Raw genomic sequence first — 25,097 nt, 5'->3', positions numbered from 1 at the left:
CAAGATCACACAATCTTTATAAAAGAAAGGGAGGCTAGCCATGAACCTGACATTACTATGAACGTTCATAAAGGACGTACATTGAGCAGAATTATGCACTTAGTTAAAGGCAGATTATAAAGGTGAACTGGGCAGGTAAGGTAGAACAGTAATACCAAACAAAAATCATTCCATATTGCAACAGCTCAAGTGTTATCCTAATGTTGGAGTATATCGTAGCGTCGACATTAAACTTGTAGATATTCAGATTCACTTCAAAGTGATTTATGCGCTTAAAACGTAGTATGCCTTTCCATACTAAGTCATGTCACTCTATGGGACGTATATTCATAACCTGCTGTAGTGTAGATTAGAGTTACCTCCAGGAGATGAGAGAATTCAAAATCGTATTGACTTTTGATGACACGTTTGAATGGGTTGTCTATTGACGTGGTTCAAAATTCCTAGGAGTATAGGAAGATCCAGACCAATTACTTTAGCCATACCTAAGTTATGCTCTGCCGTGGTTAGGTTAGATGAGGGTGCGGGGTTCTGCAGTGATCCCTGTGTGTAGAAACGATTCTGTCTAGACCACAGTCTGAATATTTACCAATTCCAATCGGTTTCTCCATGCAACACTTAGAAAGATGTAATACATTGCGTTATCTTGTGGAAAGTTCTGCAAATCTATTAAGTAAGTGGAAAGCAATAAAATGAAGCGAAGGGTTTTCACAGTGAGAGTTGGGCATGCGATCGAATAGGTAGGGAGGAAGGCGAGTGGTTTTCGGTTAAAGTGAGTCTGCTAAAAGTGATTGGTTGGTTCATTGATGGATGGGGTGGTGAGAGAGGCGACTGCAGAGGTATCGGAGCGAGGGACAGGTCTGTGGCATGATGACACGACTCTGGTGCCAGAATTAGAAGAGAGAAGCTCCAGAAGCTGGTGACATAAGGAGAAGGTTGCCAAAGCCTGTGAACAGGACTGAGGTGATGAAAGGCAGGTGGGAGACCAGACAGGATAGCATGAGAGTATGTGTGAATGGGGAGGACCTGGAGGAGGTCAAATGCGTTAGATACCGGAGAGGAGACTTGGCATTGGATGAAGCCATTGTAGTTGAAGGGCATCAAAGGGTGGAGGAGGGTACAAAGGTCCTGGATGCACTGGTAAAGATAGATATGGTTGAAGATACGGTAATCCTGACGATGGTGTATGGATGCTAGTCTCGGATCCTGAATGCATGAGAACCGAAGAGGATATATGTGTAGAAAATGAAATACCTGATGACAGTAATTGGTGTGTGGCTGGTGGATCACGAAACACAAAATGGCAGGGTAAGAGAGAGGTGTGGTAGCAGACGACGTATGACTGAGAGAGCTGACTAGGTCGTCCTGAAATGGTTGGGACAAATGATGAGGATGAGGGAGCGAGTCTGACCAAGAGAGCATGTGTGTCAAAAGTGGAGGGAGACAGGGGTCGGGGTCTTAGCATTTAGGAGGGTAAGAGGTTTCCATGGGATGGAACGAATTGGAGCATTTTGGTATACAGGTGACTACATGCTGTCAGCGTGCTGAACTAGTTTCGGTGCTTTACATATGTCAAGTAGAGTTTATGTAAGTGAATGAGGCTATTGTTTGTGTGTTTCCTAGCGCTGTCTCGCTAATGCGGAACAACTTCAAAAACAACGATATATATATATATATATATATATATATATATATATATATATATATATATATATATATATATATATGGTATTGTAATTGTATCTTAGTTTATGGACAAAATGATGTTCAGTATAATATTCACAACATATAGTAGGCCAAAACTTGAATATGCTTTCCAAGTTCAGTCACAGTACTTAAGAATGCAAAGAAACGATTGAGAAGGTTCAAAAGGAAGGCAACAAAGGTGGTACCAGAATTAGAACAGTTTAGTTACAGTGTGAGCTCAAAGACCATAAACTTGCTTGCGATAGGAAAGAGAAGAGTAGGTAGTGACTCGACCACAGCTTCAGATTCTTTAACCAGAGAAATAGGTCTTTGAAAAATACAAAGATAAAACAACCGCAGACCCTAACAGAAAACTAAGCTAAAAACATTGAGAAAAGACGCAGAAAAGTGGTCATGTTGTACTAGATTAATGCATGAATGAAATATGCTGAGTGATGAAACTGTGAATGTCGATAGCATACATAGGTTGAAAAAGCTGTTTGGTAATAGAGGAAGTACAAGAATTAGATCATAAAACTCACCTATTACATACGAGTATGTAATTACAAGTATACATAAAAAATCGCGTAATTACATACGAGTATGTAATTACAAGTAGGTGATTACAGATAGAGACATGGTGGTAAATGGCTAAGATGTCCCCCAGCACACACACACACACACACACACACACACCCGCCTCCTCTCCTCGGAGGATAATACATGACTGCAAAACCCAGGTACAGAGTTGCCTCTCTCCTGAGGAACACCAGTGACACATTGTCACGAAGGAAGTCTTGGGAATGTTGTTTGTGGCAGCTGCCTACAACAGTGAGGATGTGGGTAGGTGGGGCAGCTGCCACCTAATGGGGTCACAATCCTCTTGACAGTTTCCCCATCTACCAAAAACACTGGTCGACCAGCAACGGTCGACCAGCAACACACTCAAGACCCTTCCAGGATAAACATAGTACTTCATATTATTAGTGACAATGGTTGAATCAAAGAATATCTTTCTATTCCCCTTTTATACTGACTCGCTCTCACCTTTTTCGCTCCTGCATCATTCCATTTTTATTTCTACGTGCCACTTTCATTCTCATATTCCATTGTTTAGGTTGCCGTCAGCTAGAAATTTTCTATAAAGTTTATGTAAAATATTCAAAAATATTTGTTTTTCATTTTCTCTTATAACTATTAAGCTCTCTTCATCCATGTACTTCCTTAAAATCTGTCAGATTTGCCTTATATAGTTTAACCCTCATAAATATGCTCTTCATAAGATAGTGACTGAGTTGATAAATTCTCCTTCACATCAGAAATGAGGAAGAGATTGGGAGTCCTCGATGGGGCCACAGGAGTCGTGAACGGAGTGGAGGAACTCCCGTGAGAGGGGCTCTCAAGACCCTCTCACCAACCCGTCTTCACCACCGCTCTAATGACGAACTCAGATGTGATGACCAAGCCAAGGTCCAGCTGGAGAAACTAGACACGCAGGTCAACACCCTCCATTCTGATGTTAGTGGTCTAACACAAGAGGTGAGTGCCAAGCATTTTTTCTGTTACTGGTCTAACACAAGAGATGTGTCCCGTGCATTTTCATTTAATCATGAGAGACTAATGAGGTGTAGTGCACAAAGATGATCAGCATATGGCAGTTAGTATCATATGCTGCAGAGCGCTTCCTAACACAGGACAAAAACAGTTTATGCGAGGAAATGAGAGAGTTGTGCGATAAAGCCATTTATCAAAGAGTGAATCCACACGCGTCCTTCAAACATAATCCCAGCCTTCAGCACAAACCAGCTGACTTTATGAGTGTAGACTTTTTACTGCTGATCATGGTAATAACATTTGTTCCTGTGAATACATAGGGATAAGATTTAAAGTACAGAGCAGTCAAAGTCACAATCATCAAACTTCACTTACTTAGCCAAACTACACAGTAGCGATCAAGTGAAGTGAATAACTATGTTATTTTATGAAAGCATGTAAACTATGAAAGCATGTAATATAATCTATTCCTTGCTGAACCTCTCCACAACTTCCATCGTCCCCAGGTTCGCTCGGCATTGCAGTTGCTTCAGTCAATCAGTCACAACATCGGCGGTGCGGACAATGAGGGAGGGGGCGACGACGCTGGCAGTTGTTTCACTGTCGCAAGTAACGAAGGCGGGCGCGTCACTGGCGGCTGTGGCGTTCCGGGTGGCGTTACCAGCAACTACATGCAAGAAAACCTTTTAACACCCCTATGTAGATCATCCCCGAGTGTATTTGTTACTTGTCGGGAGCCTAGAGCTTCCCCGTCATCACGACACCGTTGTCGTAACGTGTCAACCCAGACGGACCTTCCTATAGATGTCCCCGTGGCAGTCTTAGAAGCATTTGTCTTAGCCCATCGATCCAGAGTCCTTCAGCTCCTAGGCATCCAAGAAGTGACTAGTCCTTCCCCAGATACACCCTCGAACAGCGTCCCAGCCGTGCTACCTACCACGTCTTCATCGTCACAAGCCAGCGAGGTGCACACACGCATCACCATCCCAGACAGCAACAGTAACAGCTGTTCGGGGAGTCCAGCGTCTACACCTGATCAAGAGGATCCTCTCTTGGCCAAGCAGCCTCCGGAGCCGCCCCCTGCCCACAGTGACAACCCCGCCATCACCATACAAGCCGCTCCATCTCTCACGCGGGACACGAGAAACAACAACAACAATAACAGCAAAGCTCCTGGCATGTCCATAGAAACCTACCAACTGACCAATCTTCAAAACTGGAATCCTGTCCCACAGTTAAACAGAACAGTCATGTCAGTCTCACGGAGCACTGGGAGCCTGAAGGACATTCTCTCCGTCAATTTCAAAACTCAGACTCAACAGGCCGGCCCACAGGGGGGTAACCCACCCTTCCTGGTGCACTGTCAGGTCCAGAATACCACGACAAATCCAGATAAGACTTTAGTTCAGTATGGTTGTTCTTCTGACTGTCCACAAGCAGATCTCATTTGTTTCTCAGAAGTTAACCATACAATGACGCGAAGTACATCCATGCCTGTCGCCTCGTTCAGGTACTTGCCCAATCCTACCAACACGTCTATCACTGTGAACACCCATTTGCCCAGTCTCAACAGAGCGACAGAAGCGAATTCCTCAGAGGTGCATGAATCACGTTTGCTACCTAACGTAACAACAAAAACACAAAATAATAAGAAATCGACTTGCATCACAGACTTTTAGCTATTGAATAATTTACAATATTAAAAGTTTTGCTGAGTCGCCAGTACAAACTAAGAATGGTAGGTCTAAATTAGTTAATATTGTTCTTTAGGGATTAATATGCGGACGGAAGATTACATGAGAACATTTTGGCTGTTTATCTTGGAATCTTATACAGTTGACGCACCAAGTTTTAGCTATCAGTAATAAGCATGGCCATATAGCTGTACATGAACCTTAGTGTAATGTTATGTGATTCAAATGTTCCTGAGTGGAATGTATGTATGAATATTGAAAACCGTTCTTAGCAGTAACATTCTCTGACCATAGGTACAAGTGTGTTGTGTGAGCATCTGAGAACCGCTTTGCTGACTGAGGGCTCAAAACAGCTTCCTCCTACAAAAATCAAGGTGTATCCGCGAGAACTCACGCCTTCCTTCACCACCATGATGAGTATGGCCTATGCTTCTCCACAGCGACCCAGCGATCACGCAGTAACCCGCTCAACTCTGTGACGTCCTGACACAGTCGTGAGGTGGCTACATGCTGGCAGGCAACACCCAGCCATTCCCACACCTGCTCAATGCTGGAGTCTGCAGACCTCGGTACTGTTGCCCTAGATTGTGACGCTAACTGATGGATTTTATAGAAATTGGATTTGTATCATTTTCATTCGTTTGGATTTCACGTTAGGAATTTTTTCCATTTTTGTAATGCTCAGTAAAGTATGTTTCTGCACTTGCTCAATTAGGTTAGAGAATTACCATACTGAAGCAGCAGTCTTTAGATTTATGTCCAGAGTTAGTTGGTGAATTTTAAAGTATTTGCCATCTGTTTATTTCCGGAATTTTGGGTAAAATAGGCGTGTCTTTTGCTAAATTTATTTTCCTTTCGGTGCTGGAATCTTATTAGCATTGGTGCTGTGTGTACGGAACCGGGCTATGAGGACCCTACACCACATAGGTATTATGCTTACATGGGGACGAGATGGAAAGTGTCGTAATGTTAGGATTCTTGTTCAACCAGATGACAGTCCAATAGATGGCTCCCTCTGGTCTCTTCAGTTGTTTCAGTTGCCATTGTCTGGCTCAACATTGTTGGCGAGATCACCACGTAAGTGTCATTGGTTAGGCAGGTGAAGACATCCTGAGGCCTAAGACTCCCGTCTTCCTTACTTGTGTATCGATAAAACACTTGGTTGAACCGAATCAAAGTTACTTCTGTCTACCCAGGTGCAATCCTTGTAGTTCCTCTTAAGTGTTTCGTAACAGAACCTTTAACGGAGATTTGACTGTGCACATCACAGTGATTCTGTCGAAGGCTGGTGCCTGTGTGTATCAGGTACTTGGTGAAGTCAGCCTTAAAGTAACTTTTCTGCAGAGTTTTGTTTGCCTTTATGTGTACAATCCTTCTTCACGCTGGTGGTCAAGTACAACTGATGCTTGGGTTAGCTGCCTCGGATCGTATTAACAGAAGTTTCGATCGATTCAAATAGAACTATAATTCTTGTTTTTATTTAGGTACGTGTCCGTAAATGAGTTAGAAGAATAACTGCCTCTTCTCACTAAACTCGACGGTCATTTCAGTCTGTATTTTACATTTGTCTAAAACAAATTCTTAGATTCTGTTTGGTATAGCGTGAGGTGCAACCAAAGTCAAGAAACTGTGGAATCTTCTTATAAATTCTAGTTAAAACTTAGGAGATCCGTTGAGACCCGATCGCAACTTTAGCTTCTTCTATTCTCGGCTTTGATTATTCTTGGATTGTGAGTCGTATGGATATAGGTTCTATTGAGTTCAGAAAGTGTCCACAGTCCTCTTGAAAATAACGAATGATAGGAGTGACTTGTTGCACATACTGGTGCAGCTTATGATGAGGTTTTTCCCTTCTCGAGATGCAGCATATTTTCTGTTTCAGTTCTACACGATGATGATTGTCAGGTTAGGTTTTATCAGACTGGTCTTTTCCAGATGGATATATATAATCATTTTAAAGACATTAACGTGATTATAGTGTTGACGTTGAAGTATCTTGTTGATCTGCTGTTCATTTCGGAGTCTACAGAGAATCTAAAATCTTTTCGTGATTCGTTTTGTCGTTGTTCCTTCGAAGAAAAAGTCTTCAACTTTTTGAAATGTGTGTGTGTTGTCTCCAAAACAGGTACTAGCATGACTTAGGATCAGTTGGTTATTTCTGATGAGTTTGATTAAAAGACGATAAAGATTTGCCTTGTAGAGAAGCAACTGTAGGCATTCTAGTTTGATTAGTGATGTCTTTTTTTCAAAGTCAGGTGATTAAGTAGGAATTCCAGCACAGTGATTTACTGACATTGCTGGTTGAGACAAAATAGCATTCTTTTATCCTCACCTTCTTACCTGTATTTGACAGAGACGCAGAGGTCTGTTTTGGTGGACCAACAAGGAAATCCTGCACATTTCTAGGCTTCAAGAGCCTTCCTGGACTTGTTGTATGCTTGAACAGATTTGCCAAGACTCTGGGTGAGGTTGCCTCTCGCTGGAGAACAGAGTTGACCATGTACAATGCCATAGGTGTTCCACGTTTCCAATAATGTCATAGTCTTAGTGTCCTCAAAGACTCTGGTTTCTCGAGAGTCTTTCCAGTATGGAATCTGTAAATACTGAGCAGATGTACCGTCAAAGTCATGGATAATCCAGTTAAAAGTGACAGTGGAATCGACTCCACATTTAAGTACAAGCCCCTAGCATGCAGGCTCACTGCCTCATTAGTAATTTATATCACCCATCGACGCCATGACCTTAATCCCACGTATCTAGATGACTCTCTTTTATCCCCTGATAAAGATTCTGAAGAATGCCGTTTTTTTTCCCTCAGATTGTGGCGATAAAAGGCAGGTAACTTCGAAGTGGACTGAACATTCATCGCGCTGAATACTAAGGGTATTGTATTTTTCTTCTTGCGAAAATTTCTAGAGTTTTTCGAACGCCTTTTTATTTGAGAAATTTATCTTCAAAACCTTCTATCTTGGAATCTCCATGTTTGGTATCTCTCAGATGTATGGCAGAATATTTGATTACCTAAAATATGATCTTTTCCTCCTCAATTCTATCTTAAACCTAAATATTTGACATGATCTTTTCCTTCTTTATTCTGCCTTCCAGTCACAGACATCACAGCCCTTTGGTGTTATTCTAGACTTTTCTGATAACATCTGAGGACTGCCGGTGGATAGTCAATTTTGAGTTCTCATAGTATTTCACGGAGAAAATTAGAGGCAGTTATTCAAACATAATAGAGTAGCACTTTGTCAGAGCCTTTCTTTGTGTGGTTTTCTTTCTTCTGTATTTTTCTCACCACGTTTGAAATACTGTAGATGATTAAGTTCCTCCTTAAGACGAATCCTTTACCTTCTTTTAAGCTAGATGAAGATTCTGAAGGCTATTGATCTTTTGAAATCGGTTCCTTCTAGCTCAGGAATTAGCAGGAAGACCTGGGTACATCTAACCAGTGTTTAGATCAAGAATCTACTGAGGGTGGTCTTGATCTTCTACAGGCAGAGACTTGTCTTTTTTTTCAAACCCAAATTTTCCTCGTGAAAGCTAACTTCTTTGAACTTTGACGGAAATCACGTAGAACTTTTTTGGTTTATACAGGATCCATGAGCCTTTATCGGTTCTAGTTCCAGAGGCTAAAACTTCTTTATCACAGTCAGTGCCATCTACTTGAGCTCATGATTCCATATAAGTAGCTTCTGTTTTTGATTACCTGTGGGAATGTCTCATTGTTGAAATCATCAAGGAGGTTTTTGGTTCTCGAAAACACCTCCGTTGCATGATACCTCTTTTCAGATGTGATCTATCTCGTTCTCTTTACAGTCTTCATTCTTAAAGTACACTTCGGAGGAATGACCAAGTTGTTGGTATGGGCAAGGTTCTCTCCTAAGGCTCTTTCATCTGTAAGTGGTATTTCCTTGGTATTTTCTTTTCGTCATATAGTCACGCCCTCAGATGGAATAAGGCTCTGCCCTTAGGTGGCCAGTGTGGGTACTGAAGTGTGGAAAGCCATTGTTCTATGATAACCCATCTCTCTTCCTGTCTTTTAGGACACCATCACCTGATAGCAACAGAGCCGAGATCCAGATTCCAGTGTTTAGCAAGTGATGAGTTTGCCTTTAAGGTTACTGCCGCCTCATCACCGTGCCGGAACGGCGCTGGCCTCCAGCTGGTTACTGCACGTGCTTTGGGTTTGCATGGAAGAGCATAAGCAAACGTCTTATGTATCCTATGATGGATACAGAAGGTAAATCCTCCTGGTTACACTTTATTCCGGAGAAAGTTAGTGTTTGAACCTTACCACAGAGCACATGCTTCCAGAGGCCCATAGGATCATGCCTATGGTAAAGAAATGGTTTTTCATACTTCAAATCTTACATTTCTCGTAATTTTGTATGAATGACACATATTGCCTCAAGCATCAGCCACGATCAAAACTGTTTCATTACTTCAGTCTCCTGCTGGATACTTGTACTCAATTTCCTTACCTTCAATGAACAGGAATGAAATAAACGTAACCCTGTTCTTATCATTCCTGTAGCAGCACGAGCTTTTGATCATGCTTAAACATCAGCGAAAAGAAAAACAAAGTCTTGGCTTATAAAATAATTACGTGATTCCTGTTTTGCTTCGATTGTTTTATGCTTACGAAAGCACCACCTTTTTCCAAGCTTAGTTTTGGCCTAATATAGAATTTTTGGAAAACCCTCACATATATAGTATGAATATGACTAAATACAGCCATTATATTATGTATATTGTACATTGTTTAATACTGTAAAGATGCATTTTACCTAAAAACCCGTTTCAAAGTAATTGGAGCATATATTACATATTTTTATCAGAAACTAAAATGCTGTACATTAACTATAGGCCACCTACCTCTATGACTAATAGATTTAAGTTAATTAAATCACCTATATTATTATATGTATATAACAAGTTTATAATGAATATATTCCATATGTAAGAAACTCTTAAGTAACAGCAATTCTTGTGCTGTTAGAAACTCAGAATACATGAAGTCCAATATGTATATTTTATTGTTATTTTTGTGATTTTGTGGGTATACAAGTGTGACTTTTAATGATATGATTCAAAACGTTACATGAATTTTTCTTGCCATATGTATTTTTATATAAACTTTATATATATATATAATATATATATATATATATATATATATATATATATATATATATATATAATATATATATATACATATACATTATATATATATATATATATATATATATATATATATATATATATATTCCAAAGGGCAGATCCAGAGAAATCCAATGTCACCCTCTTAACCTCGACAAACTATGAATGGCCAACCACTTCTACCCAACGGAACCCCAGCCATATTGTGTAACAAATACCACACACATGACGTTTATTCTCCATACCACAAGCATCAGTTTTAGAGAATGAAAAGAGTTCCTTACTATCTTGTACATAGAATGTGTCCTCTTCACTCCAATCTATGCCTCACTAGCATGATCATCCAATCGGATAAAACTCTGAAACATGGTTCTCAGAAGAGTCAGTTCACTTGGGAACTTACCGTATTTCATTTTCCTCATAATATATAATGGTACATAAATAAATTACACCATATACTGGTTAAGTTTGCACTATCAAAACACTACGGTCCTGTACTTTTTCGTATGATTATTTCTTATCGTGGTGTGATGACTGCTAACCTTCCTCCTTGCAACCTTCGCCACTGAAGAGGCTTCATTGCTTTTTTGAACTTAACAGTCAGTCGGGATTTCGGGAAAGTGTCTGGGAGGGGCTTCCGAAGCCTGAGAGCAAACACACCTCCGTAGATCTCATTCCAGATAGTCTGCGGATCAAGACTGTTCAGGTCCTTCGCCAGACTTTGCACAAGGAGGTCCTTAGTCACTGGTTTGTCTTGTTCTTCTGGTTGCCTTACTGAAGGTGGGAAGACTGACGCCTCAGAGGGGTCTTGGCTCTGGTCAGAGGTGGGGATGACGGATGTGGCCTTAGGTTTCCCGTTGTGGAAAGGTCTTCCCGTAATATTCTTGGAAGTCTTGATTCTGTCGATTGCAAATGGTTTGATCTGGAGTTTTCCATTCTCCTTTGCTGGGGTGACTGTGGTAACTTGTTCGTTGGTTGGAGGGTTTACTGTCGTTGTGGTTGGTACACGTGGTGTTGGTCGAAGCGAAAGCTGTCTTTGCGTCGTCTTCCGAGTCTGAGGTTTTGCTGTAGTGGCGCTTCTTCCGTCTGTTCGGGTTTCGGCTGCCTGCACACCAGGTTTTGTTGTGGACCGAGAAGGCGCATCTTTTGAAGGAGGCCTTACAACCACTGGCCAAACACCGGCAGACAAGGGTAGGACCAGATTAGGGCAGCCAATACTATAGATGTGCTTATCAACCTGACAGGCACCGTGGTTTATCATGGCTTGATGTGCGTTTAGCGTATAAATGTCCAGGATTATTCTCAGCGAATGAAGGAAACTTCTGTACTCCGTGCATGAGCACTCGCCCAATACATTGTTTGGTACTGCTACGTTTATAGTTGGGTTAGTGATGAAGAAGGCATGCCCGGGAGCAACTCGTGTGATAACATTACTGGTGAAGTGAAAGAAAGGTGCAATGGCACTCCCTCGAACATTCGACTGGTGCAGATCCACCAGAGGGCGTGGCTCCCGAGTGCCCACAGCCACTGGGTTGAGGTTGTTGTTGTCGATCATGACGCCAGTGAAGAAGCTCCCGCTGATGCCTCCTGGCTCATAGTTCTCAACGCTGCTCCTTGTCAGGTAGAAATAGAAGACCTTATTGAGCTTTATGGCATTCTTCACGACCCTCTTGATGCGGGACTTGTCGATGTGCAAGACGTCAGCATCATCTAACCAAATCCCACTGTCGTGAACTGTCTCGACTTCAGATTCCTCAAGGAGGAAGTTAGCTATTCTGTTCTTCCCCCTGCCAAAGGCGTTGCGTTCGATATCACCAACGGTACAGTTATTGAACTTCAGGGATCCAAGATGTCTCAGATCAGAGAAAGCTTCGCTGAGGATCGTCCCTATCTCAACATTCTTGAAGGTGATGCTGAAAATATTCTCCAGGTCACTGAAGGTGAAGCTGGGTATTGCAGGGATCTTTGTGTCTTCTACGGCTACAGTCGATAGGTGGAGGAGGCCATGCAGTAAGCCTCGGCTGGCTATCTTGAGGTCCTTGACCCCCTTGATGGTGAGGGAACGCAGGGGTAGCGAGGATAATGAACCCGAGATGTCCAGTACGGAACATCCCTCCACAGCCAGGCTAGAAGCATTGGCTGGCAGATCCGAGGAACTGACGTTCAGCTTCTGTTGAAAAGAAAAAGACGATGAGTGGTACATGATGCTTTGTAGAAAAGGTGATTACTGTACCTATGATTAATGCCATCAGTGAATATCACAACTGTTCCAGTAACAAACTAGCCTATCACATGGTCTATACAAAGAGTCGGATAATGTGTCAACTGAATATTGCGGTGCTGCAGTGTGTACTGCTCTAAACTGAACATTCTTCATATGCTTTGAAGCTTTCAATATACACTACGTCTCCCATAAGGACAATATGTCTATATGTGCGTACATGGGAGCTAACAGGAATGTTACAAATTACACCATTTGTCGTGATAACGTGGTATGTACTCACTCTCTTCCTTCTTTTACAAAAGGAAATTCTTCACAAAATCCATGTTCACACACCCACTTTGTATAGAGAAAATTCTGTTATTTTACTATAGTCTTTTCTAGGTTGAATCAGTTCTGATACTTATGTTGCATTTCATGCTTAACTCATGAGGTAAATAACAATCACTTGATCTACATGTACTTATCAATTAATAAGGTATTCATGCAAATAAATAAGGGTAAATCAGTGTATATCATATCTAAGTCAATGTATGTTTTAAAGATACGTTGGTTTAAATGTAAGGCAAAGCAAAGAGTTTTACGGATTTCTGACTGATCTAGCCATATCATCAAGTATCCATCTAGTGTCACAAACTCGAAATGATGAGTGATACGCTATCCTCACTAGATAATGCATACTCGAGCACGATGGTTCGACCCTTCAACATGATGGTATACCCCATAATATGGCTGGACTTGATATTCTTAAAAAGAAATTACTATACAGCTAAACCTACGTATCTTTGAAACATATCTTGATCTAATTGTAAAGCACAGAACATGATGACATAACCTCTGACCTGACTCTTAAGGGTCAGGTCAAAGGGCAGGCCACCATACCCAAGGGACTGACCGTCATAATTATGGATCGTATCGTCATGCTCAAGAAGTTAGCCAAGGTATAATCATGGTGTGCGCTGTGCAACACACGTCTCTGTGATACTGGTCTATCATGTACAGCGATTAGCACGAAACCCAAACTTATCAGTCTGTAAGGAGGGTCGTAACTGGGAATAATTCGGGTCAGAAAATAACATCTTTTAATGTACTTCTTGTGAGTGTTTAGAGTCGATTTCTGGAAAAATTGATATATGCCTCAACCATGAGGTACTTATGGATAATGATATTACAAACACAGTATTTCATTTCAGACGACAATGAAAGACTGATAAACGAGATAGTACAGTCCTTGGTTGCTCTTTTCTATATGTCTTATTGCTCCCCTAAATAGATTGATTAACCTGGCTCGCAGCCACCACAAGAGGCACCCGACTGGAAAGAAAAGACTAATATACAACTGGAACGTCCACTACCCTCCAGGAACTATGTATAAGACTGCCAACCACTCGGGGAATGTCTGAATCAACGTGTGGAGAAGCAAGCAGGACACTGTGGGGGCCGAAGCTGAGGATAACGTTGAGTGGTGAGAGGCCACACATCAGGGTAGGTCCTCCAGAGTCTCCACCACACCAGGACGTGGAGCCAGATACCACAGGGGGATCCTGCAGTGGCATCAGCCCCCCCCCCCCCCCCCCACACACACACACACAACATGGCTGCCAGATACAGCAAAACCATAATGGGAATAAGAGCAAGACCAGGGCAGCCAGATCATAGGTGGGAACAGCAACACTACAGTAATAAGTAACAATATTCAAAACGGGATCAAGCAACTGATTCACATTAGACCAGCTGACTTATGAGGGAAGAACACAAAAGCTACCTAGAAGGAAGGGACAAGAGCGTGATGAATAAGGCTGACAATGAAAACCCAAATAGGACCAGTGAAGGTGAGGAGTCACACACAGTATCATGATAGGATCAGTGAAGGTGAGGAGTCACACACAGTATCATGATAGGATCAGTGAAGGTGAGGAGCCGCACATGCTATCATGATTGAACCAGTGAAGGTGAAAAGCCACCTTAATATCGTGATAGGACCAGTGAAGGTGAGGAGTCACACATAATATCATGACAGGACTAGTGAAGGTGAGGAGTCACACATAATATCATGATAGGACCAGTGAAGGTGAGGAGTCACACATAATATCATGATAGGACCAGTGAAGGTGAGGAGTCACACATAATATCATGATAGGACCAGACTTGACATCTGTCAACTACTACACACACGCAGCCCAACTTGCCCCTGATATTTGTCGAGATGCATCGAGGGTACATTCTCTTCACACACTTCCTATTTCAAAAGCAAACTTACTTTTGTTCCACTTTCCGAAAACAAATTCGTTTTGAACATGTGGTGCGATACTGATCAAGAAAGTATTTCAGACCACTGACAGTAAGCTCTACTAACGTATTTATCCATTTTTTGTGAGAACTGAATAACGGAAAACATGATCTTCAGTTTACACATTTGGTCACAAACACCGCATGCTTTACTAATGTTGTTTATCTGCCTAAAATCCTACCCGTAACCAGAGTTCCACACTTGCTAAGTCGGTCCATTTAAATGGAGATCCCTGGTGGCGTCAAGAGAGACGGTAATTGTAATGGCTCATCTGCAAACAGCGAGTGACGTTCCTTCAGGCAGCAAGTACTTGTGAGAAGCAAAGACGTCTGCGGTTGAGGAGGATGGCTGAACAAACCCCGGGTCTGGTGGAACGACCCAGCCCCAAGTCGTATGACCCCAAGCTGAGAGTTTCACGTCTCTGGCTACATCATACTACTTCCTCCCTTCCTTCACCTGACGGTCATTGTCGCTACATTCCACACCGGCAGACGAAATTACAGACCTACACCTCCTAGCCAACACAGCCACAGCGCTACCTCTCCCAGCAAACACAACTACAAAGCTTCACCTCACACCAGCGAGCACAACCACAAAGCTACACCTATACCAGCGAACACACACAACGCAATATCTCCCAGAGACAAAATAAAAACAAAAGTTATGCCATCCGGTGCATGAAGACGGAACGCAAAACCCACCAGCAGATAAAACCACAATTTGACGCCTCACACCACAGAAGAAAAATAAAGTACCACAAAACTTCCACAATTCCCAATCATATTTGTCATTTGTCACTTGTTCTCTCCATGTCTTCTCTCCGCATTAAGTACTACAATTCCTCAAGGTTTCCATCCTACTGAAGGTCAAATCATAGAGCTTAACCACTTATTCCGTTCATGTTTTTGTTGTCGACAATTCGATTCGATCAGTTGGTCAGGCAATATATGAATCCTTGAGCTTTCACACGCAAGTGAGGCGTCTGTCTTCCTCATCAATTATTCCTGACCTATTTTTTTTCTAAGTTGTTGATCATATGTTAAAACTAACTTACATGATTACTTTTATTTTCCTTCTTTCTTTATGAAAAGTATATCCATCTCAGTCAACGGTGATGCTGTCATTTTTCCCTAACGGTCACTTAAGGGTACATATCCACCGAATCAATATCCTTGTTGGGTGAATGTCATTTCTTAGGACGATACTTGCTACGAATCATCAGGAAGAATGGCTACGGTCTGTCTCCAGAGTATCGCTGATGACTCGTTCAGCAACTAACCGCTACTGTAAGATACGCAGCTTTGTGTACAGACGTTCATAAAGATGTTGTAGTGTACAACAACATCATGGAACCCGGGATCGCATATTATAAGATGTACGAGACAAACTTACTTCATGACAATGAATTCCTTACAGACTGATAATGTCAGAGGGAAAAAGGAGACGTTAGAATAATTCCATCAGGGTTTCATAAAATGATTTGTAGACTACTAAGAAGGACTGCCACTCGTAGTGATGGTTACTAGTTATATACGCAGCAGATTGTCGACCTTGCCTGACACAACCAATGGCCATACACCTCTCACGTCAGGACCCCAGTTATAAAGGAATTTAGCCATTACCTTTAAAAATCCGTCCACTTAGTTCCACCACCACACGCCACCAAACTTTTATGTAACCACCCACCATCTACCTCTCTACACGACCACCTGCCTTCACACAAACCAAGCACCATCTACCTCCACGCAACCACCTAGTACCATATAATTATCATCAACTTCCAGATATAGAGATCCTATCTACCTGCTTATCTGTACCAGCGATGAGGGTTTACTTAAGGTAAGGCTGGCATGGAAAGCTCGGAGAGTGTGTTGCTTGCCTCTGGACTCTGGTTTGGTTTGTTTGGTTTTCCTCTACAGAAATAGCAAAGTCTTGATCATAATTAGTTGATCCCGTACTTTTTCTTAACCTGTCATCCAGTTCCCTATTCAAGACTTCGTCTCTTCACTCCGAGCAAGTCTCGCATGTCAGTAGATTCCTAGATAGTCTCTCTTCCTTTATCAGATATTGCTTCCCATATCTGTGCATTTTGTGATATCATTTAATCCCTTTCTGTTGCTAGCATGTGTAGCTTTCGAGGCTGCATAGCTGTAGTTCTTTTAACCTAGATAGTTCAAGTGTTCCATGCCCTCAGTTCTGTTTAGAGATGTGCTACTGGATTCTCTTTCTAAATCATCCGCATCCATCGGCTCAGCTGGTGTGATCGTATAGACGCCGAGATAATCACCTGAGCTTCTGACGTATGCATTCAGGATTGTCTTGGCCATCAGTCTGTCTCCTGGAGTGAAGGTTCTCATCATATCATCATCACATGGTCTGACAATCCTGCCTTATCAATGTAACTCTCTGAATTCAAGTCTCCAGTTCATTAAGATTCCTACGTCTTTTACGTCGGTATGACTCCCACACCTTTGACGCTGCTTCATCATATTTCTATCTATACTTCCCTGTTGGGTATTATATATGCCTTATTTGCTCTTATTTTCCTTTATCAGTTTCCACCATGTTTTCCTTTGTCCATTTATGATTCTACTTTTCCGGTCATTTCACCCACCGAACTTTATTTTCTTATACTTCTTAGATAAGTCTAATATCATCACAACATTATGAACAATACTGATGCTAATTCCGGTTCTTGTGGTACACGAGGATGTATCTTCACCACACGCGGTTTCCTTACATACTCGAGTTTTCTTTTTCTGTCAAGTTCTTGGATCCATCCTCCTGTTTTACATACACTGTCTTGTTTCGCTACTTTCTATCGCAGAATTCTGTGGTTTACTCTTGTCAAATGCCTTAACTAAGTCAAGGAAACTCGTATTCGTTGTCTTTCCTTGCATTAGAATATCATATATGCTACAGTTGTGAGCTGATTAATGTGTGTATGATTTTTCCTTAGCACTTGTCCACGTTCGCCTTCACTGACGTGATGTTCGTTGGTCGTATGTTCTCATGTGTATTCTCACGTCACTCTTTCAGTCTTATCACAGTGAGGTCATACTGGCTGGTCTGCACTGCTGTGGTATTAGCGTAGATCTTCCTTTATGATGTATTAGCGACACACGTGCCATGTTGTGGATATCAGATATCTTCCTTTCGCCCAGAATTTACCTCATCAGTAAGGTCATCGATTCTGTAACTGTCATCTGCCTGTTGACAGGAAGACTGCTGGAATTGCATAATGGTCTTCGAGGAGAGTCCTCTCTAGTTTCATCTATTATCCGGATTTGCATTTTGATAACACTTAGAAAACATACTCAAGCATAACCAGTCTTGATAAACAAAGCAACACTAACAAAAGTGACAAGTATACAATCTTTTATGATATCTGCCAACAAACATGAGTGTCAAAATAGTCAAACAAAACAGGTTTGAAATCAAACAAAAAGTGTCAATTATAGACGAAAATATAGGTCAAAATACTAAACAAAAAGATGTCAAACAGGCGAGAAACAGCAGTATCAAAAAGCATCATAAAACAAAACAAAATTCGTACCAAGCACTGATGGTCAATATACAAGACCAGATCATAACTTTACCTCATGACTGAGGCACCTGCAGACCACTTGAGGTTCCCCGGAGGTGAGAGGGCACTGGCACTGGGGCAGGTCACAGACGGGGGTGGCAGTGGCGCTAGTCATCAAGTGCCCCCAGAGCAGTGCCAACACCGGCACCACACTCACCAGCTTCCACTTGATCATCATGGCCAGAAGTGTCCCATGTGCATTCACCTCCTCAATGCGTTTCCAAAAAGGATCAAGTCAATTTGTATCTTGCCCTTCACACAAGGTACTTAATGTCCACACAGAAGGTCTGCATATAATGTATATCTAAGTTAGAGATATGTAAATTAGTTTAAAAATCCGTAATTCATGTCTTCCGCGAGATTATATATTCATAATTTTCTATGAATGATTTAGATTGAATTTTGAAACGGATTTCTGAATGTGAAATGAATATTTTACAAAATTCTGTTTTCTATACAGAATAAGACAATACTCAACCACTAAACTGACGCGAATCTGCAGTCAAGACACACTACTGTTCTCAGGCGACCTCCTGAAGCCTCAGGAAGGATTAGAACTCTAAGAATACTGGAGAAATACGGACATGAACCTCGCAACACTGTAGGAGGTAATGTTTGTTCAAATTCACCAGTGGCATTCTGGCTCAACTCATCACAAACTAGTCACATCCAGTTCTGTCACAAATCGACAAATTGATATCTGATATACGACCACGTAACACAGTATAACAGTTTTAATGAAGTAATACAATATAGCACATAGCTCGATGCTAAGGAATTCTCTTTCGAAACTGCTACACAGCAAACGTGTATAAAAGTACTCCGTCGCTGGAGCCAACTGGGATAACCTGCCACGTACCGCTCGCTGGCGATCACCACAGTGGCCGAACACTTCAAGCGTCGCGCGGGGTTTAGCCCGAGAGGCAGGAAGGAAGAGCGCCAGGAGGAGAGGAAGGAAGTGTGTGTGAGTGTGTGTGTGTGTGTGCGGTAGGTCAGGTGGAAGAACTGGCCAATAGTAGGCCACAGTCTCCCCGCTGTGGTCCAAGAGGCCATGGTTGCTCCGCCCTAACAAGGTCAGCGTTGGTCTGGCTCTAAGCCAATACTACGCTGGTCTATCGTGTGAACATCTGGTGAACCTATGTCCAGATGGACGCTAAGCTATGAAGGTCAGATGGATCTCGAGCACTAAAAACAGATCTCGTGTAGGATCTGTGTGAGCGTGGCATTAGGTCATACTTTCATTATGATAATGATAATACATTCATTATAAAAATAATGATAAACAATAATGATAATAATAATGATAATGATAGTAATAAAGAATATTATAATTCATATTTTCATAAAGGAACCAATAAGGATAAAGTGCTAACGATGAAATTCCTAGCAACAACGAGAGGCAACAGAGATAAGCCTGGATTAAGCTTCACTCATTCATACCCGAGACTTTGCTTCAACAACATTCACCTACATGGAATACCTCGGCTGATACTCTCGCCTCTCCTTACCAGCCCCCTGTAGACAGGTGGTAGTACGTATATAGACAGCTGGTTATCAAAGCAGATTGCAGTGGTGGTAGACGACGCCAGATGGTTACAGAGACGGGTGATGGATCTGATCAAGTGATTAGTTGAAGCAGATGGCGGAAGGTCGGTTAAACCTTGATGTAACCATGACGAGCCTCACGATAACATAGTTCACCTTTGTTTCCTGTGGAATGACTGACACTTTACTGTTTCCATCAGCTGAACAATGACGTATTCCTACCAAAGACAATGCCCAAATTCGAACCCGGGTGGTCCGCGTTCTACGAAGAATAAAGCAGACCTCCAAACCACGGTGCCTCGTGCACAAAATCGAACCCGAGTCCACACAGTTTACAGAATAAGACATATAATTGCCCCACGCTGCCCCGTGCCTTTATATCGACATCGGGAGTAGGTTTTACGAAATACGAAAGCCAACCTCCCCTCCACGGTGCCCTACGTCGATCCAGGGGTCTAAAGTTTCACGTAATGAGCAGGCTGACCTCCACACCACGACGCCGCCTCATGAGGCCGCACGAGAAATCGTATATGAATGTGCAGATGTTGAGCGTGTTGGTGGTGCGTGACGCTACAGTTACGGTGGTATGGTGGAGATGATGGGCAGGGTGGGAGGGGCTGGGAACTATTGATGGGCAGGGTGGAAGGGGTTGGTAACTATTGATGGGCAGGGTAGTAGAGGCTGGTAACTATTGATGGGTAGGATGGGAGGGGCCGGTAACTATTGATGGGCAGGATGGGAGGGGCCGGTAACTATTGATGGGCAGGATGGAAGAGACCGGTGACTACTGATGGGCAGGATGGGAGAAGCTGGTAACTACTGATGGGCAGGGTAGATAAGGCAGATAACTACTGATAGGGTGGGTGAAGGAAGGTACCTACTGACGGGTTGGGAGGAGAGGATAACTGCTGGTGGCATGGAAGGGGCAGGTAACTACTGATGGCAAGGAGGAAACGGTAGGTAGCTTCTGATAGAATGGCAAGTGTCTAACTACTGATGGGGTGGGAGGAGCAGGTAATTACTGATGGGGTGGGAGGAGCAGGTATTTACTGATGGGATTGGATGGGCAGGTCATTACTGATGGGGTGGGAGGGGACAGATAATTACGGGTGGGGTGGGAGAGGCACGTAAACTACTGGTAGGGTGGGAGGGGAAAGGTATCTATCAATGGGATGGAACAGGCAGGAAACTACAGTAGAATGGGAAGAAATACAATATTACTTCTTCACTTTACGTATACACAAGTCAGTGTACAACATGGATGAAGATTAAAGAAACACAGGAGATGAATAACCAAAGAGTTGAGTAAGAATCAGAGTATTGGTCAATCAAGAAAAAGTTTCATGTTACGAGAGATCGATGCGGCAGGAAGTACCAATCCAAGAGCGAGGCCAGACCCTCTGCCACAGAGCTTTGCCTTTTTTAAGTATAGTGACCGAAATGTCACCAGCAACAAATGCTCCAACTCATGGCCGTGTCAGGAGGGTGGAAAAAAAAAAAGTAGGTTAAGATTGAGTGATGGCGATGGGCTTAGTGCGGTATACGAGCAGTATGTGGAAGCTGGGGTTGGATTAAGGTGAGCAGGTGGACGAGTAGGTTAAGGTTGAGCAAGACAATGGACGAGTGAGGAAGGAATGAGAGAGAGAGAGAGAGAGATGCATGTAAATATGCCTATACTTATATTAGTATGCATAAGCATACTTACACTTGAGTTAGATTATCATCGAACCACTTTCCGTGGAGGACTATATCTTTAGGACTTTCGCATGAACATCACAAACGTCCTTGTTGTGTGGTTATCGTCGTCAGGGAGACTGACCCGGTGATAACCCTTGTAAATCGTCACTCACACTACTTAAGCCTTACATCATCGGGCACAAGCGTCCATGGCAATCAAAGTTTATGCGCTCAGGCCCTTGTGAGCGAAGGCAAGACCTTTAAGAGTCAGGTCAAAGGCCAGGCCATCTACTGTCACCTTCTGCTGCCAGAGAAAGCATCGTCCCACATAATGGATATCCACATACGGACTGGTTACAAGCCCCGGCTGAACTGTGACACCTTGCTGGCCTGCCAGAGTCAACCTTTGACCCTGAATGGTGTAATGCTTCCGAGACAGAGGCGGACGATCTCTTTGCTATGATTTAAGTTTTGTCGTAATATCTTCGAGGTTAAACCGAGACCTATCTATCTGAACGGCACCAAACATCGAAACTCCCAACTATGAAAAGGAATAACCCTTGAGTACGACGCTACAACCCTTGATCATGAAGGCAGAACACGACGGCCTGCTTATTGATCTGACCCTCAAGCATTTCAGAGTGGAATACCACCGTAAAACGGAAACATTCACACCAATACGGCCCACTGTGTAAACATAATGATATCATATCCCTAAATTAAGCCAACCTGATCATTACGGCTCACGAGTTCTTTGGAATACAATACAGTATCGACCATCCAGGACGTGGCCTTCAAATTTCGACCCTCCGCCTCTCACCGCTCCTCCTCCGTTTCCTCACTGCCTTGCCCCGAGCATCTTCCCTCGCCAAACCTTCCCTCCAGCACCCACAGCTGGACGTCCCCACTAGCCAGACTGGCCAGGCCACGCCCTGCATGGGAAATAATCTCCGTAAGTCTTACAACTCGGGTTAAGTCAGTCTCGGAAATCATGAACATATTCACATATCTTACTGAAACATTTACATATTCACATTAATTCATCTTCTAGGCAACTTTCCATTTTTTGTTTGGTTTCTGTAGCTGTTAGAACTAACGAGTATAAACGTATAATGACCTAACCAGGTCAAATATCACGAACTACACAAGCGTGCTCAAGGGTCGTATCCTACCGTCGGACTCAAGGGTCGCACCGTTGTGCCCAAGGATTGTACCGTCATGCGAGGGATCGTACCGTCATGCTGAAGGATCGTACCGTCATACTGAAGGGGTTAACACGGGTGATAGGTGATGGCAGCACCAGCTGCACAAGACGATGACACTTGACTAAGCTAAACCTCGCATCATTAAGCATTACTCAAAATCATCTTCCTCAAGTGAAGGATGTCATGGTAGCACAGCAGCTGCTGCCGTCAACGTCCCATTAACAATCATGAATACCCTAAAGGCGTGAGGGCCACAGGCCTACATCATGCATATGTTACATGGTGGAACATTGCTCCCAACATACGAGATTCCCTGCCACACCATCTAGCAGTCACGCACAAGTTCGCATACACGTCGAAGTCACACGTCAAACCAACAGACATTCGAACTCGCCGAACATCGCGTGGTTGCCAACAAACCAACAGACATTCGAACTCGCCGAACATCGCGTGGTTGCCAAATGTATCGTATTTCTCAACAAAAAAAGGAAATGGTTTATCCGGATAATATCTAAATAAGCGAACACAACGTGTGCTAAGTAGGTCAGAGCTCTCGCTATGGGCCCGTGCACTGGTCTCGACCCACTGCAAGTCCCATCGTCCATGTCTCTCACCGGCCACTAACGACCTGCTCTCAAGGCCTAGGTCGTCAGTGTGGCTCTCTTGTGGTCGTTCCACAGGCTATAATTACACTACTGACTAAACTGAACGACCAATTACCCTCTCCGCCATGATCGCTAAAGGCTTGTTGCGTTCACCACGCACTTCCGGAACCTTGGAAGACACATTAGGGTTTGTGAAAGAATTATAACTGGTAAACACAGACGAATTACTTTACTGCAAAATAGATTGGTATTCCCTATCTTAGTATCAATGTCCTGGACACACTCAAACTCTCCTCCTCTCCTATACCAACCAGGTCATTGTAGGTGATAGTCTGTACTTTCCACTGTTATTGTAGATGATGGTTTGTACTTCCCATACACTGTGAGGTACATCTACTTTCGTTTGTGTGGAGCATCTGTTAAACCGTAGGTACATGGCACAGTCTTCAGTCATCAACTGACTATCACAATCTCATAAGTCCTAAACTCCTTTGTAGACCCATAATAGTAAGAGCTCGCACTTCAGCATCTCATTCCCCCACCAAGGAACTAAGGCTCCCAGGGTGAGTATATACGTTCCTAAGCAACAGTTGAAGACACAACATATCACAGGAGAAAATGTGGATCTCTCCCACTCTTGGGAAGATAAGAGATGAGTGTGAGAAGAAAGAAGGGGAGTGAGAATACACCACCTACAGACAACTACATCAGGATTTTCTCAAAGAGAGAGAGAGAGAGAGAGAGAGAGAGAGAGCATGTACCACCCTCTGTTCATAAAGTACATGCCTTCTTCTCTGAGCACCGTTGAGCCATTTCCCCCACTGACCTATTTCCCCCAGGACGAAGAGTCCTACAGTTGTGTTGCCAGGTCTTTGTCCGCCTCAGAGGAAGACAGTTGCTGCTCCTTTAGTTTCCGTTTCCTTAATGTCACCTCCAGTGCTTCATACAAATCATCCCCGAACAACACTATAAGCAGCGTTATCAATTTGTATGAAATATATCACGAAAAACACTACGTTGTAGGTCACTGGGTGTTTCTGCAGCCATCATAGTTCCACCTTGAGTACAAGTACTTATATCCAACAACAATCTCCAACAACACTGAAAAAGGCATTTATCGAGTGAGAATCTAAAGAAACAAAAAATACAAAACATTTTCTGGTAGAAATCCATTCAACGTTGTCTAAAACCAATATCAACCAACGGAAAGAGAAATCATTAATGAACATGAACACAATACCAGACACGACTGTACTGCAGAAGGTCTCGGCCGCCCTAGCCCTCGCCAGGGGTGCATCGCTACATATCTGTGGTGGCCAGAACGAACCTCCTCAACCACCAACTTGCAAACAGACGATCGTCTTCGGTAATCAGATCAAAACATGAAGTATGACTTAATTGCATGTGTCCATATATCCTCCTTTTATGGCAGAACTGAATAGATAACGTAACTTACTAAGGGAAAAAAATAGCTGAATATTCAGGAACTACATTTACATGTATCCTTACCAGAGTGTTCAGTCAGGAGCCAAAGCTGCCAAGATGGATTATTTTCTTCGTGTTGAATATCGGAAAATGACGAACGCATAGGTCTACATGCCTTCTATCAGGTCTACGAGTAAACGATGCAATACGAATCACGCAAGGCTCTATACATTCCAGTATCATGAATGGTATTGTCTTTCCTGCTACATTTATACCATCTCTAACTCGAGCATGAGCACCTCTAAAGAACACAAAGGATCGGACCTTCACACCTAGGGTGTTGCGACCCCCCTCAATAAACAATGGCACCATCAATAGTGTTCTCTCTTTCCCACCAGCTTTTTGCGTCCTGAACTCACTCATGTGTGAACACCAATGTAGAGCAC

General features: G+C 42.9%; 2 protein-coding genes across 12 annotated transcripts in view; one reads left to right on the top strand and one right to left on the bottom strand.

The window, feature by feature from the left end:
- Window positions 1-10,037, top strand: part of Elk (Eag-like K[+] channel) — a 487,058-nt gene extending 477,021 nt beyond the window's left edge. For 9 of the 10 annotated variants that reach the window (XM_071663392.1, XM_071663397.1, XM_071663400.1 and 6 more), the window contains 2 exons: window positions 3,006-3,225; window positions 3,747-10,037. In XM_071663392.1, the coding sequence (XP_071519493.1) occupies window positions 3,006-3,225; window positions 3,747-4,919 (1,393 nt within the window). In that variant the 3' untranslated portion in view covers window positions 4,920-10,037. The remainder of the gene's footprint in view (window positions 1-3,005; window positions 3,226-3,746) is intronic. The other variant, XM_071663398.1, reaches the window with a different exon arrangement.
- A 146-nt stretch (window positions 10,038-10,183) lies between these two features.
- Window positions 10,184-25,097, bottom strand: part of LOC139749480 (uncharacterized) — a 28,183-nt gene continuing 13,269 nt past the window's right edge. The window contains exons 1-2 of one of the 2 annotated variants that reach the window (XM_071663389.1): window positions 18,208-19,093; window positions 10,184-12,267 (exon numbers count right to left, since the gene is read on the bottom strand). In XM_071663389.1, coding sequence (XP_071519490.1) covers window positions 10,615-12,267; window positions 18,208-18,372 — 1,818 coding nt within the window. In that variant the 5' untranslated portion in view covers window positions 18,373-19,093 and the 3' untranslated portion in view covers window positions 10,184-10,614. Of the gene's footprint in view, window positions 12,268-18,207; window positions 19,094-25,097 lie in introns of those variants that run through there. The other variant, XR_011712978.1, reaches the window with a different exon arrangement.

The sequence above is a fragment of the Panulirus ornatus genome, chromosome 7 (assembly GCF_036320965.1).
Source record: "Panulirus ornatus isolate Po-2019 chromosome 7, ASM3632096v1, whole genome shotgun sequence".
In the NCBI taxonomy this organism is placed as follows: Eukaryota; Metazoa; Arthropoda; class Malacostraca; order Decapoda; family Palinuridae; genus Panulirus; species Panulirus ornatus.
Note: the sequence above shows the minus strand (reverse complement) of the source record. Positions and strands in the feature narration are given on the sequence as shown.